General features: G+C 43.0%; 1 protein-coding gene across 3 annotated transcripts in view; it reads left to right on the forward strand.

The window, feature by feature from the left end:
- The window catches only part of LOC144688711 (tropomyosin alpha-1 chain), a 99120-nt gene extending 83844 nt beyond the window's left edge, over positions 1 to 15276 (forward strand). For all 3 annotated transcript variants that reach the window (XM_078555580.1, XM_078555582.1, XM_078555584.1), the window contains one exon: positions 13981 to 15276. In XM_078555580.1, coding sequence (XP_078411706.1) covers positions 13981 to 14063 — 83 coding nt within the window. In that variant the 3' untranslated portion in view covers positions 14064 to 15276. The remainder of the gene's footprint in view (positions 1 to 13980) is intronic.
- The last annotated feature ends 995 nt before the right edge of the window (positions 15277 to 16271 follow it).

The raw sequence follows: 16271 nt of genomic DNA on the forward strand, positions 1-16271 counted from the left end.
ATAATTTCTTTTTAAATACTTGGATGTGCAATTAGAAGTGCTGTAAGAGCTGGTAAGTGGGATTAGGTTGGATAGTCTTTTGCAGCCAGCATAGACATGGTAGGCTGAATGACCAGCTGTCGTCTGTGCCACATTTTGTATGTTGCCCTCATCACCCCTCTTAGTTACTTCATCAAAGAACTCAATCAAGTTAATCAAACGCAATTTGCCTTTAACACGTCCTTGATGGCTTTCATCTATTTACCCACATTTTTTTCAGGTGTCAATTAACTTTGGCCCAGATAGGCTGTGCCTCTGCAATGTTATCCAAAACACATCAAATTCCTTATGTATGCTGACACCACCCAGATCTACCTCAACTCCTACACTACTGTCAAACTGTCTCCCCAGTATTCAGTACTGGGTGATCAGAAATTTCCTTCAACTCTATTGGGAAAGGGGAAGTTGATGTTTTCTGTCCCTGCCACAAGTTTCACTCCCTAGTCATTGACTCTCCCTCTCCCTGGCAGTTTTCTGGATTGAATCGGACTGTTCACAGCCTTAATGTCGTATTTGCCCCTGAGATGATGCGATCTGCTCCCAATCAGTGATCGTCTGTTCACTAATTGTGTTTGAGCTGTGGAAATCTTTGAGGATCTAAATCCAATGGGGAATAGAAGATTGCTGGTGGAGGTACGGTTTTATGAGAGTGTTTGAGCAATTCCAACATTTGAGTTTAACCAAAGCCAGGTCTCTATCTTGCCTGGAATTTCTTGACTGGCAGATTGACTGGCTTCACTCTGGGGTCCAGAATTAATCTGGCTCTTGCTGATGCACCTCATTGCCACTCAGTTCAGGCCAATGTTGCTCTCCTTTTCTATAACAGGTTCAGTTTGTTCCTCCATTTTGGGGAGATGGGTAGGAGCCAGTAAAGGATGGTGTCATGTTTACTGAGACATTTCCGACATATTCTGTCATCTTCCCTTGTTCCTTTTAACAGCAATTCACCCTCTAAAACCTTAACCAAGTCACTCTTAACGATGGGTGTCAGTGAGCTACTCGATCACATGGAGCATCATAGTCCAGTACGCTCCTTCCCTGATGTTCACACCAACACATTAAAGGGCAATGGTGGTGTAGTGGTAATGTCTCTGGACTAGTAATCCAGAGGCCCAGGGGACACAGGTTCAAATCCCAACATGGCAGCTGGTGGAATATAAAGCTAGTCTCAATAATGGTGACCATGGAGCTATCATCAATTGTCATTAAAAACCCATCTGGTTCACTAATGCCCTTTAGGGAAGGAAATCTGCTGTCCTTACCTGGCCTGGCCTACATGTGACTCCAGGCCCACAGCAATGTGGTTGACTTTTAACTGCCCTCTGAAATGGCCTAGCAAGCCACTCAGTTCAAGGGCAGTTAGGGGTGGGCAACAAACACTGTCCTTGCCAGTGACTCCCACATCCCTTGGAAGAATTTTTTAAAATTCCCGTAGCTGAAGGCATCAGTGATTCCAGCTCCCCTCCCTAACCAAGGGCGAATGAGCCTGCCATAGCACCTGGCTGCGATCAGCTGTACCACAGGCCAGGGCTTAAACCTGCAAACCACCTGCTTTGTGGCTCACTGTCACAGGGGAAACCATTAACCTCCTGGGTTTACGGTTAGGATGCCACCATACAAGGATGCTTCAGCAGGCTTTGATTATGCTGCAATCTTCCTCCCAAAGGTTAGGGATTCTGGGGTTCCGTTGAAAGTTTCAAGACCAGGATTGTCAGATTTTTTGAGTAAGTGTATCAAGGACTATAAAACAAAGATGATAAACTAAAGTTAAGATACGGACTAGCTGTGATTACTGGAATAGATTTAAGGAGCTGAATGGTCCACTCCTGTCGCTATGAAGGCGTTAAGACAATTTGAACCCTTTAGCAATCAGCTAGTAATATAACGCTAGTTCCTGTCAAGCTAGTAAAAGGCTTTAGGCCTTTTTGCATGTTTTCTTCACTTTTTAAGGTGGGGTCCTTTTCAAGTTCAGACTTTTCCTCCTCTGCTAGGGAATCCACAACAAGGAATCATAATCTCAAAATTAGAGCCAGGCCATTTAGGAATGAAATGCGAAGCACTTTTACACACACAAAGTAATGGAGATGGCAGGGCAGCAGTGATGTCACTGGGTTGATAATACATCAGCCCAGGCTAATGCTCTGGGGGCACAGGTTCAAATCCCACCATGGCAGCTGGTGTAATTTAAATTCAATTAATAATCTGGAATAAAAAGCTAGTCTCGGTAATTGTGACCATGAACCATTGTCGTAAAAAACCATTTTCACTAATGTCCTTTGGGGAAGGAAATCTGCCATCCTTACCTGGCCTGGCCTACATGTGACTCCAGACACACAGCAATGTGGTTGACTCTTAACTGGCCTCTGAAATGGCCTAGCAAGCCTTTCAGTTGAAGAGTAATTAGGGATGGGCAACAAATGCTGGCCTTGCCACTGACACCCACATCCCAAAAAGGAACAAAGAAGTCCGTGTGCTGGGAATGATTTGGAGATGAATGGAGGTTGTGGTGGAGATGGGCCGCGATGTAATTAAATGGAGAGATCTAAACATTCCTCAACAAGTAACATTGAATCGAATCTCGAACCTGATGGATTATCGTATCAGCAGCTGGAAAATGGTGAGAGCTTTGGGAAGAGTTTGCTAGCTTGTTTAGAAAAACCTGTGAAATGTTGAAAAAAATAGCACGATGTGGAAAACTCTTTTTTTGCAACTACTGGCATGTGAAATGGGCAGTGTCTGCAATGATGGAACTTTATCATTGCTCAATTTATCACCCCTAGGCCCAGGTCAATCTCCTCCTTCCCAGCTCCAGCCTCAAATCCCCAACCATTGAGAGCTGCACCACCCTCATTTTCCTCCCCCCCCACTCTGCTCCACTCCTCCTCAGTGACCTCCACTGTACACAGCTCAGTGATTTCAAAAGCCTCATTTCTAACTCCCTCTCCGGACTAGTCCCAGTGCACCTAGGCTCTGTTATGTGCCATTGCCTCTTGCTGCTATGTGATGGGGCCCCACAGCTTTGGGGTCATTTGGCAAAGGCTCCCATTTAGCAATGAAATAATGAAGCACTTTTCCCACACAAAACACAATGGAAATGTAGAGGACCAGCCACCTATCCGAGCACTCCCTCAACTTCACACAAAAACTGCATTGTGACAGTCAGTTGAAATTTGAAAGATTGAGGATGATGGATGAGTGTATAAAGGCATATGGAGGTAAGGCAGTGATCAGACATGATTTAATTGAACGGTGGAACAGGCTCCGGCTGAATGGTTGTCTCCAATTCCTTCAACTCTATTGGCAAAAGGGAAGTCGATGTTTTCAGTCCCTGCTACAAGTTTCACTCCCTAGTCATTGACTCTCCCTTAATGGGAGATCGACCTGGGCCATGGGGTGATAAATTGAGCAACAATAAAGTTCCATCATTGCAGACACTGCCCATTTCACATGCCAGTAGTTGCAAAAAAAGAGTTTTTCTACATCGTGTTATTTCTTTCAACATTTCACAGGTTTTTCTAAACAAGCTAGTAAACTCTTCCCAAAGCTCTCACCATTTTCCAGCTGCTGATATGATAATCCATCAGGTTCGAGATTCGATTCAATGTTACTTGTTGAGGAATGTTTAGATCTCTCCATTTAATTACATCGCGGCCCATCTCCACCACAACCTCCATTCATCTCCAAATCATTCCCAGCACACGGACTTCTTTGTTCCTTTTTGGGATGTGGGTGTCAGTGGCAAGGCCAGCATTTGTTGCCCATCCCTAATTGACCTTCAACTGAAAAAATTCCTTTGCCCCAGGAAAATGAGCTTCCTAAAGATGCTTAGTGAGACGCAGGGCTGACAGGAAAAGGAGACATTGATGAAGTACGTCCCAGCTCTTTGGAACACAGGCCAGCTGAGCTGCATTAAAACAGCAGAGAATGGACTAGAAAGAGTTTCATTCTACCTGCACACTCCTAACAAGAACATGATGTGTAACATCAGATGGATCCTTTCTACAATCCTGCAGTAAACCAGTGAGAAATGAGTTGTTTTACAGAATAGCAACCGCTTGAATTTATGTAGCAGCTTTAAAGTGGGAAATGTTCCAGAGTATTAGCAGACAAAAACTGGCACTGGGCCAGTGAAGGAGGGTTGACGAAAAGTTTGGTCAAGAGTTAGTTTTTTTTAAAGGAGGTGAGAGTTGTGAAGAGGTAGAGCTTAGGCCTAGACAGCTGAGGGCAAGGCTGCCAATAGTCGGGTGACGAGAGTGGGGAAGGTGCAAGAAGTAAGAATTGGAGGAGAGTGGAGATCCTGGAGGGTGGGGGTGCTGCTGGAGGTTACAGAGAGGAGGAGGGGCTGGGCCATGGAGGGGTTTGAACACAAGGATGTATTTTAAAGTGAAGGCGTTGCAGGAACCAATGAAGGTCAGCCAGCAGGGTGATGGGTGAACAGTGTGTGAGGTCATAGGCAGCAGAGTTTTGGATGTGCTGAAGTTTGTGGGAAGTCAGCCAGGAGGGCATTGGAACAGTTAAGGCTTGAGGTAACAAAGGTCTGCATGAGGGCCTCAGCTGCCTATGAGCTAAGGCAGGTGCAGAGATGGGTGACGTTATGGAAAACAGCTGAGCTGAGCATAACACCATCTTTAACCTGGGTCAGTACATGCAGCATTAAATTTGGGTGCACCCTACAGTGTGAAAGGGTTATGGACATGGTTACCAGTTCTGCAGCTTTTAGCTGTCACTTGTATTTACACTGCATATCATACCATTTGGGGAATGTGCTTTAGTGATTATTCAAACTCTTACCTAGAAAGGTGCAGCTTCCACATCCAGAGTAACTGTGTTTATCTCTTAAAACAAGACAAATGCAGTATTATGTGATTGTGATGGCACACTAACTTGTCATGAATGTTGCTGATGTTTGAAAGCAGGCACCCTGCAGTCTGGACCGTTCAGTGACAATGGCTGTAACTGTGATAGTGTAATAACACCCTCTTGTGGCCATTTGTGTATGCATGTATGTGTATATATAGTCAAACCAGAATAACCTAATATCAGTTGGTACTTCACTTTACATGTGGCGCACTCTCTCTTTTCTGTCCTGCAAAGATATCACAGTCTGGGTGATGAAGGTGGGATTTTGGGATTCTCTAGCCAAACAAATTTGGTTGGAAAAGCTCTGGAGAAGCCAGTACAGGAATTGAAGTTTGTTTTCACTAAAATAGTTTTAAAAATCTGGTCTTGGAGAAAAGGCTGTTAGTACACATGGGTTGATTGACTTCCGAAGATGGCCGCATCAATAGGTATTATTGGGCGACTGGGAGAGTATAGCCATGACCGTGAGTCTTTCAATGTGTAGTGGAGCCACTGCCAGTAATATCCTCAAATCCTTATGATCCAGCTGTTAACAAGACTGAGAAAAGGAAAAGGTGATATTTTTGACTGAAGCAGGCTCAGAAATATATGAAACGTTCAAGAATTTGCTCACCCTGTTAAGCCATAAAACACGCCGCTTTATGGAAGTTTGAGCAGCACTACGTTTGGAGCAAGCCATTGGAGATTACACAAAGTTTCAGTTTAGAACAAAGAATCAGCTGCCCAGTGAAGACATTGGTGAGTTTATCGTGGCTTTGAAAAAGTCGTCCATTCATTGCAATTTTGGAGAATTTCAAGAGCGACTATTGCAGGGCAGATTTGTGTGCAGTTTAAAAAGTGAATGCATTTTCAGTAAGCTGCTGTCGTTGCCAAAGTTAACTTTCAACATAGCTTTCCATGGCGGAATGTGACTCGAGAGAAGTCAGAGTTAACAGCCGGCTGCAGTCTGCCAAAGTAAACAAGCTAAAGCTGAGTAAACAGAAGGCCCAATTACAGCAGTTAATTGGAGAAGAGGTACGACAATGTCCTGTTACCGGTGCTTAGATCAACATTGGGCACAGAATTGTCCATTTGTGAAGGCAGAGTGCTACAGCTGCAAGAAGCATCACCTTGCCAAGACATGTAAAAAGAAGGTAAACAGAGAACACACTGGCTGGAGGTATTGGCAGCCGCTGCATACTGTTGTTGAACAGCACCAGGTCAATGAGGGGTTGGTTGAGACCCACAATCCAAAGCACAGGCTGCCCAGTGAAAATTAGCAGGTCGTTGTAGTACAAGTAGCGTACAAGTGGAGCTCTGGTAAACATGAAGGTCAACATGGCATCAATCAGAGTTTTTATTATTTCACAGGGTGGGGGTGTTGCTGGCAAGGTGAGAATTTATTGCCCACCCCTAATTGCCTTTGAGAAGGTGGTGGTTAGCTGCCTTCTGAACTACTGCAGGCCATGTGGTATAGGTACACCCACAGTGCTGTTAGGGTGGGAGTTCCAGGATTTTGACCCAGTGACAGTGAAGGAACAGCGATATATTTCCAAGACAGGATGGTGAGTGACTTGGAGGGGAACTTCCAGGTGGTGGTGTTCCCATGTGTTTGCTGCCCTTGTCCTTCTAGATGGTAGTGGTCGTAGTTTTGGAAGGTGCTGCCTAAGGAGCCTTGGTGAATTACTGCCATGCATCTTGTAGATGGTACACACTGCTGCTACTGTGCGTCAGTGGTGGAGGGAGTGAATGTTTGTGGATGGGCTGCCAATCAAGCGGGCTACTTTGTGCTGGATGATGTCGAGCTTCTCGAGTGTTATGGGAGCTGCATTCATCCAGGCAAGTGGAGAGCATTCCATCACATTCCTGACTTGTGACTTATAGATGGTGGGCAGGCTTTGGGGAGTCAGGAAGTGAATTACTCACCACAGGATTCCTAGCCTTTGACCTGCTCTTGTAGCCACAGTATTTATATAGCTGGTCCAGTTCAGTTTCCCCATCATTGAGAATGGGGATATTTGAGGAGAGTAGAGTTGTATTTGCTTCATGTATGCTCAGTGTCAGTGTGTGAAATTATGCTCAGAGCTTGAAGCATTGCCTTTGATTTTTGGAGTAAGAAGATTTCATAACTACTTGTATGGTCATAGTTTCATGACCAAAACTGACCTTAAGCCACTGATGGCTATTTTGAACCCAAAGTCTCCAGCACCCACTTTCCCTGCAGCTGGAATGCAGAGGTGGGCTGTGATTTTGCCTGTTTGTCAATGTGATATTACTATGACCTTCCGATCTTCTTCGTTTAATGCTGATGCAATGTCTAGATTACCGTCCCCATCAGAGATGGAGCCTAACAGGGAAGGTGTTTTTTTCTTTTCACACGTAGCTAAGTCACCAGTCACAGCAGATGACATCGGTAGAGCAGCTTGTAAGGGACCCTGTATTGGCAAGGGTACACAACTGTGTCACACATGGGTGGCCGAGACTAATACTGCATTTGGAAATCAGGCCTCTTTTTCTGCAAAAGAATGAGTTGTCTGTTGAGACAGGTTGTGTTGTGTGGGGAGCCAGAGTTGTAATTCCTGAAAGGTACAGGTCGTAGTTGCTGTGTGATTTTCATGAACAATACAAAGAGATAAGCTTGACAAAGAGTCTAATGAAGAGCTATTTTTGGTGGCCAGGGTTAGATAAGGACATAGAAGAGACAGTGAAACAGTGTAGAGCATGTCAAGCAGTAGAAAAGAAACCACCATCAGCACCTTTTGTAACCATGGAAACGGGCAGCTCTAGTATGGCAGAGGCTGCACGTGGATTTTTCAGAATTTGAAGGGCAGCAGCTATTCATTGTGATTGCCATTCGAAGTGAGTCGAGGGGTTTCCGATGAATCAAACAACAGCTAGCAAAATCCTAGATATTTTGCATAGTTTGTTTACTGTTTATGGGTTTCCAGAGGAAATCGTGCCAGACGACGTTCAGAAGATTTTGTAACATTTATGAAAATGAGCAGGGTAAAATGCACCAGAGTCCCACCATATCATCCTGCTTCAAATAGAGCAACAAGATCGCACAGTACAAATTGTGAAGCGTGCTCTTGTTAAACAAATGCTAGATACAAATTGGAAAAAACGTCAGTTGTCATTGAACTATAAACTGGCAAATGTTTGTTTTTTGTAACACACCTCGCACCGCTCCTGGCAGGACATCAGATGAACTGTTTCTCAGGAGACAACCCAGAACAAGGTTTTCATTGCTGAAGCCACATTTAGTGCAGTCAGTAGAAGAGAAACAATCCAGGCAGAAAGAGTCATGATAGGGGTAGAGTGAGAGAAAAAAAAAGCTAAGATTGAACCAGAAGGTGAAAGAACCTCATCTTAAGTGGTTACCAAGAACAACCAGGAAAGGTGAAGTTTGTACATATAGATTATGTTTACCTTCCAAGGTTCACAAAGAAGAAGAAAACTGGAAAAAATATCAAATGAGTCTGATGAATTGGATAGTTGGGATATGAGTAGAGTATCAATAGTTACACCAACACAAGGTGTGCCCAAACCTAGTTCAGGTCAGAGTCAGACATGTCTGATGAAGTGGAAATTTCAACTGAAGGTCAAGAGCAAAATCCGTCTTTGTTGGCAAGAACTTCTAGAATTTGAACATTGTGTAAAAGGAGGAGTGAAATGACACTCCCTTGTGGCCATTTAATCAAACCAGAATAAACTAGTTTCAGTTAGCACTTGACTTTACATGCGGCACACTCTTTTCTGCCTGGCAAAGATATCACAATTGCCCATCTGCTGCTGACTAGCATTCTGAAAACAAAACCGTTTGGATGAGGCTCAGCCTAGTTCCTGGCAAAATGTTATTAGTACATGTAGTCTTTCACACTAATTGGAGATGGAAGGAAAAGTATTAATAGTAGAGTTTTGGACCATTTTGGGAATATAACCTAGAGCCCACACCAAATGGAAAGTAATTTTGTATTTGTCTTGTGCACTGCTAGTTGGAGCCATTTGTGGTGTCTCCAGACTATTGAATCCACTTATATTTGCAGCAGCATGTATAACATTGGAAACAGTTTAAATGGGACATCTGCTTAAAGAGTGAACTATAGAAGAGACTGAGGGATCTTAACCTGTTCAAGTGGACAAGGGAATAAGAGACTGGGTCTGAGTTAGCAGAGCCAGAGAGTGAAACTATTGGATGAATCAGTCCAGTGAAGGAAAGCATAATGAGATGCAACTTGTAACTGCTTCATTCTGAGCTGCCAACAGTGGACCAGATTGGTAGCTAAAGATGTGATTGTATTGGTAGTGGCATTGATGGGACTCAGTGGTATGAAGAAATGAGTTATGAGCCTCCAGCTGTGACCAGTAACTGATGTTTTTGTGCCTTTCTGTAAGTATTAGATTGTCAAAGGCTGGAAAATACAAGCCTGGACCCAATAGAGACCAGCAGTTAGTGATAAAAGAAAACCAAAGACTTTGTATATTGTCTTTCAAGACCTTGGGTCTTCCCAAAGACCTTTATAACCAATTAAATTATTTTGAAGTGTAGTCACTATTGCAGTATAGGAAGCACAATAGCCAATTTGTGCACAGCAAGATCCCACAAAGAGTAACATGACACGTACTAGAAAATCTGTTTTTAATGATATTGGTTGAGGGATAAATATTGGCCAGAGTCGAACACCCTGCTCCTCTTTGAAATAGTGACAGACGATCTTTTACACCCATCCAAGAGGGCAGAGAGCGCCTCGATTTAACATCTCATCCAACAGTCGGCACCCTGTGCCAGTGCAGCACTCTCTCAGTACTGAACTGAAGTGCCAGCCTAGTCTCAAGTTGGACCTGACCCCACAAGCTTCTGACTAGTGAGGAAAGAGGCTGTCCCCAAAGAGATAGTGAGACTTCTTAGCTGATGGTGTCTATTTGAATTTCATTCGCCCTGTGTCCTAGCGTTAACAGAACATGGAACTGACCTGGGTACTGATCAAGATCTAGCTAGCAGCATGTCTAACCTGGGTTTATTGAGCCCACCAGGATAGATGTGACATGATTTTAACAATTTCTTAGACTTTGTAACTTGAAGTTGAGAACTGTTGAGCTGCGTGAGAACTGGTTGAGGTATGTTTGAAGTCTGTTTTCATATTCCTTCTTTTTTGCTACTAGATGAACTTTGTGTGAAGATATTCGAAAAGGGGTTTTCAGATCAGATGAGCGATAGTCATAACATACTCCGCTTTCTAGAGCTGCTGCTGAATTCTGCTCTGACACCATCTAGAATTCTTCCTGCTCTTCAACTCTACGTGCTTCTGTCTTCTTTTTAAACCTTCCTCCTTCTCTTCCTGGTCAAACAACTGTACGGCACTCTGGTGGAGTGAGAGATCTCTGTCAGCTCTTACTGGATAAAGCCTCTTTTAGATTTGGTTTTTGGGTAAGTTGTCTGTCTTTCAGAAACGGCTTTTCTCATCTGCTGCTCCTCAGACTTAATGATGTGACCTGTCCCAACACACTAATACACATCTTCACAATACTTTCATTATTATTTCATGGGATGTGGGCATCACTGGCAAGGCCAACATTTGTTGTCCATCCCTAAATGCCCTTGAATTGAGTGGCTTGCTAGACTATACTGTTAGTTTGGGAAGAGTTGATTTGCACCATTCATATTGACTCCATTAATGCACAAATTGATCCTAATCCATGTAGACTCTTTCTAAACCCATACGATTTGTTCCCATGCTGCGTTACTGTGGATCCAGCCAGCGCTTGGTACAATCTCTGAATTTATCGTTTCTGCTTCATGACCACATCGTACAAGTCAGATTAGAATTTCAGGTTGTGGATTCAGCTCCTGGGATGACCTTCACATCACACAAGGCTATAGGCAGTGGTTGAAGTGTGAATTTCTGGATTGAGGGATCAGACCTCTTTTTGTTTAAGAAGCTCTAGAGTTGAAGACGATGCTATAGGTTGTCTAGTTGTTTGGAAGTCAATCTCCAGATTGGATTTTAAAATCTGCATAGTCAAGGAATAAACTTTCATCAGTTGGAACTTGCCCGTTAATTTTTAACCCATGCCCTAAGGTTGACATTCATTGAATTTATACCATCTGACTTTCAGATCTTCTCTTCAAACACTGTATAATTATACTGAGAAGATGTTACTGTCTGTGTAATAATTCTGAACTTTTTAAAACCATGTTTTGATCTTATTGAATAGAAACACTCGCTAAATTGGGGCTGCTGGTAAACTTGCTCGTGCCCAGTACACAACATTAGTCTTGCTGTTTTCTCAGCAATTAGACTAAAATCATAGTATTCCTATCCTTTAGCAGTAACCCTGTTTTGCCACTTAATATACAGTAAGTTTTGGAGACTGTATGCAGCAGTGAGTCAGGCAATGACTCTCTTGTGAGCTGGGCTGAAATCCACATCATTTTGGAGGAAAGGTAGTCAGCCTTTCCCATGTGTCGGTCGAGTGTAATGAAATTAAGTTAGGTCTGTTCATTATTGGGCATTGGATCCACAGCACAAAACCTGTCAATAGACTCTACATTGGCATTATCACTCAGGCCACAGGTTGGTTACTTTGGTGCTTAGGCTGGGGAGGGGTTCAGTGTGGGAGGCGCTAGTGGTGGGGCTGCTACAAGGTTGGACCTGATGTCGAGTGAACTTTACTCATTAAATAATCCATGCTGTTCCTGACTTGGGAATTTGAGGGTTAATATTGGGTGTCTGACATCCATTCCTTAGCATCAATATTCATTTGATGGAGTTGGACCAAACGTGTCACAACCAAGCACTTGGAAACTAAATGCAAACAAAACTTGATTTCCTCTTTCCCCCCTCCAATCTATAATAATTTTTTTTAAAATAAATTCTTGGGACGTGACTGGCATTGATTGCATACCCCTAGTTACCCTGAGAAGTTGGTGCTGCACCAGCTTCTTGAACTGTTCATAGCAGTTTTGATACAAGTGATGGTCTGACCAGGACACTTTGGAGTCAGCCATGTTGGTGCAAGATTTAAGTCACCCAAGGTCAGCTGCGACAAAAACCAAAAAATGCTGGAAAAACTCAGCAGGTCTGTCAGCATCTGTGGAGAGAAAGACAGAGTTAACGTTTCGAGTCCATTCGGATGCTGTCAGACCTGCTGAATTTTTCCAGCATTTTTTGTTTTTGTTTCGGATTTCCAGCATCCGCAGTGCTTTGCTTTTATATTAAGGTTAGCTGAGTCTCCTTTCCAAAAGGACATTAATGAACCAATTGGCTTCTTGTTATAATCCAACAGCTTCATGGTCACATATACATACCAGCTTTTGATTTCCATTTTTTTAAAACATGTTGGGACTTGAACTCACATTCGCTAGATTACTGAACAAACAATATAATCACTGCTGCACCTATAATGATGTTCAAATTCTGTCTCAATGTGCTGGCCGATAGAAATTTGGAAGTAATGTCGAGTTAATTAAGGTACAGGGGGTGAGGGAATAATAAGGTTTTCTAGCTAAAATATCCTATCTGTGTTAGTAATCGAAAAACCATAATGGCAGACTCTGGAATGTGTAATCGGAGAGAATTCTTCATTCCTGACAATGTTTGTCAATTCTAACCCCTTATACACCAATATAAAACTTTCCATACCACTTTCTAAGCTGAATGGCATTGCCAATGTAAAGGGCCCTTTGTGCTGGCGAGACAGATTTCAGTGTATTACTCTGCTACTGTGCTCCTTGGGGAAACATGTACAGATTCTGCATCAACTTTTTTTTTCTCTCCTGCTTAAGACTGCATGTTTACAATTGGCAGTAAACGTGCTTCACTAATGACCCCAAACTATTTCCTGCTGGATACCACCTCTTCCTCCAGCCCAGAAAAGCCCTGAAGCAAACTTTTCTTCCAGTTACCCTTGATTTAAAGTACAGTGCCTGCCTTTCAACTTCAGAGCCTGAACTGGAGGTACCTATGCAGTCAAACAGCCCAGCTAAATGAATGGATGGTCAGGCCCACGTCACTGTTCTGGTGGCAAGTATTTTTGACTGGTGTCTTCACTAAAACGCTTTCGTTCTGTGACGTGTGCTGCTTCCCAGGGTCATTATGGGTGTGATGAGATCAGCACTCCGCAAGACTGCAAGTACTGAATCCATCACCCAGCTCAGGGCCGGCACTACACGGATCAGTGGCGCAAAGGTCCATTTACTTCAGTTACGTACGTTTCACCTGGGATGGTACAGGCATGAGTTCTGGGATTCAGTGTGGGGAAGGGGAGATTTAACATGCATCAAAACTGTTTTCCTAAATTTAAAATGTCAAACATGCAGAGACCATTGGCACTGGGAATCTTTGCGGTGTACATGTAGATTAATGAATAACCAGGAGAGAATTCCTGGCTGCAGTTGAATCATGGGTGCGAATGATCTCCCAAGCATCAGGATCCCAATGTGCATACATTATCTGTTGTGTATCTCTGATTCTTCTCATATATCAAATTCTTTTGAAATGTGGGCCCTTGGTTTTGATGGGAGGATAATAGTAAGATAGTCTGAATGGGGCCTTGTCTGTTAGGCAAAAGAATATTCAACTTGATGCCCGTCCACATGGCAATGTAGTACAGATAATCCCTGAAGCTCTGTAGAAATGTTCTTGGACCCCAATACCCCATACCAAGCTTCACCTAATTAAACAATAACGCTGAAGACTTAAAACAGATTTCAATTTATAATCATGTTTACGAATTGATGCCAATGATATGGACTGCTATGGTCCAGTGAAGCCATGTCATAAATAAGCGGCCCTTTTGTAAATCCAAATTCATTTGAGTTGGCCAAATAATTCTGGCTTCTATCTGAATAAAGATTCCAAACTTTTGATTAACATCCAAGTTATTTTGGGTTAGGTGCTGCTCTTCTTTACCCACCCCCAATTAAAAATATTTCTTAAGATCACCAAGGATGAGAAGGGCTTACATTGCAATGGATGTACAGAGATTGCTCTCCCTGACTTGCCATGTCAGGTTTTTACCATGTTTTCTTAAGGGAATTGATGAGTAAATTCCATGTCTTTCTCATCTGGCATTGACACGAGTGTTTTTTCTCTCTTGTAGAACAAGTTACGCGTGCAAAAGAAGAGAACATGGGTATGCACCAGGTCCTTGATCAAACTCTACAAGAGCTCCACAACTTATAAAAGAGAACCTTAAGGAACAGAACCCCCAGCAACCATTGCCAGCTGACTGCTCGCGATTGAACATTCCATCTCAGCCTCTCCCTCGTTGAGCAAGTGCCAATTCATTCAGCCCAATTATTGAATACTGAATGCCGACCAAAGTTTTTATTTTGTATTTGTAGTATTTTTATTGTGATAGTGAACTCTTTCCTTTTCCTCCCTCACGCGTGCACACAGTCTCTCTCCTATTGTTAGAATAAGCACAGCTCCCTATATATAAACTCTGCCCTGGTGTGTGAGACAGGACCAGCTTCATCATGGTTCGGGTGACAACCTGTCCTCTTATTTTTTGTTTTTTTAAATTCTCGAGGTGGAGCCTGCACCTTGTGAAATGTGATCTTAATTACTGGGCTTAATTACTGCTCTCCATATATGTTTATTATGCTATTAACCTTTGTAATCGCTTGCTTTGTTCTTCATTCAGTGGGTGATGTCATTTAGTAGACCCTGGATGGCGATGGGTTTCCCAGCTGATCCCTTCATCAGATCTCAAATCTTTTCAGTTCCTTTGTAACGAGAACACTGGGTGGTGTTCTGTGGGTCGAGGCACAAAGGTCTCTTCCATGTTCACTCCTCAGCTTTTAGGTAGCAGGCTTCCTTCCTATCTGGGAAAATCCAAGTTCCTTTGAGACATCAGTAAGCAGATTGAAGCAATGCCTTGACTTTTACAGCTTTTGCTTTCTTTTACTCCTTCATTGTTGGCCCCACCACGTGTGACCATCACTTGAGTGCGCAGAACTGTTCCCAGGCAATTTTGAATTTGAAATGCACCATTATTATCTTTGTGGGTTGGGTGATGCCCCTTTTGACCACTTATATTCTGTATGTTATAAACTGTTGCACACTGGGCCCTTGTGTTCATTGAATGATAGAGTATGCCCATTACAAAAGGAGAAACTGGCAGTTGATTTGAATTGGGCCCTTCTCTATCAAGTAACTCATTCTAAGTCCCTTAACAACTCCTTTAGACCAGAAAAACAGACGCTTTCTCTTAAACTTCTGATTGTCAGCTAAAAAGACTCATGCTGTTATCGTGGCCTGGGCTGGGTTACAATCCATTCATTCTTCTCCCATTTCCAAATATATTTTTAAACTCCTAAGCTGTATGTGTACACAACCTGCCACGTGTGTGGGCTGCTGGATTCATGGGGTGGAGAACTGTGCTGTGTACCCAGTTCAACAGCTATGCCTCTTAAGGGAATCACTTTAACCTGCTGCACATTTTAATGTGTTATGTCCACAGGCAAGTATCTTTTACAAAAGGAAAGTCTCACTTCAGTTGGAGTGAGTTCCAGTGAAACCCTGCGCAGGAACTCTTGCTTACTGAGTCTCGAATTGAGCCTGTTCACCCAGGAATTGTACTGCACAAATATTTGTTCTAAATGTTGGTGTCTTGGTGAATTTTACGTTCTAAATGGTTGAAGCAGTGTGTGTTTGAGTTGCTGCTCCATTGCCTGCAGCTATGTTGAATGTCCTATTGGCAGAGCGCCGATCACAGTTACCATGGTGACCATTGTATAGCCTTGTTTAATGTACCGTGGTTCCATTCTGGTTCCACTCCATTTAATTGGACCATCTTGTTTGATATTTTTTTTGCTGCTCCAATCAATTGAGATGTTTGTGATCAACTGTAGCCAAAAAGTCATACTTTCCCCTTTTGAAAGGTCCAGAAATGCCCAACAACCCTCCTCCCCCAACCCCCCAGCACGGAAACCATGATCTCCACTAATTTGTACTATTTTATACAAGCCGCATGCTCTGGTGCTGGACCTTCAACACAAAAACAAGACACTATATTTGCATCAAAAATAGCACAGGAACTGGATTAAAAGGGAATGTATGTTTTTGATTTTTTTGCACATCAAAACAGTTGCCTTGGGGAATTATGACTTGATCTGCATTTGCACTGGTGATGTTGACCAAATAAAATGACTCACTGCTGAAGAAACTTCAGAGCTGCAAGCTTTTTGTCTGAATATTTATTGGTCTGCTGGCACCTGGGCGGTACATATCCTGAACACTAAGAATGCTGAACTGCAGCACTGAGGTGACTGAGAGGTGTTAACTGGAAACAGCAGTAGGCCATTCAACCCCTCAAGTACAGATCAACCCCTGAGGTACAGATCAGCCATTAAAATACTTTAGCTACAGGAGCAGGTCAGAGATTGG

This window comes from Cetorhinus maximus, chromosome 13 (assembly GCF_964194155.1).
Source record: "Cetorhinus maximus chromosome 13, sCetMax3.hap1.1, whole genome shotgun sequence".
Lineage (NCBI taxonomy): Eukaryota > Metazoa > Chordata > Chondrichthyes > Lamniformes > Cetorhinidae > Cetorhinus > Cetorhinus maximus.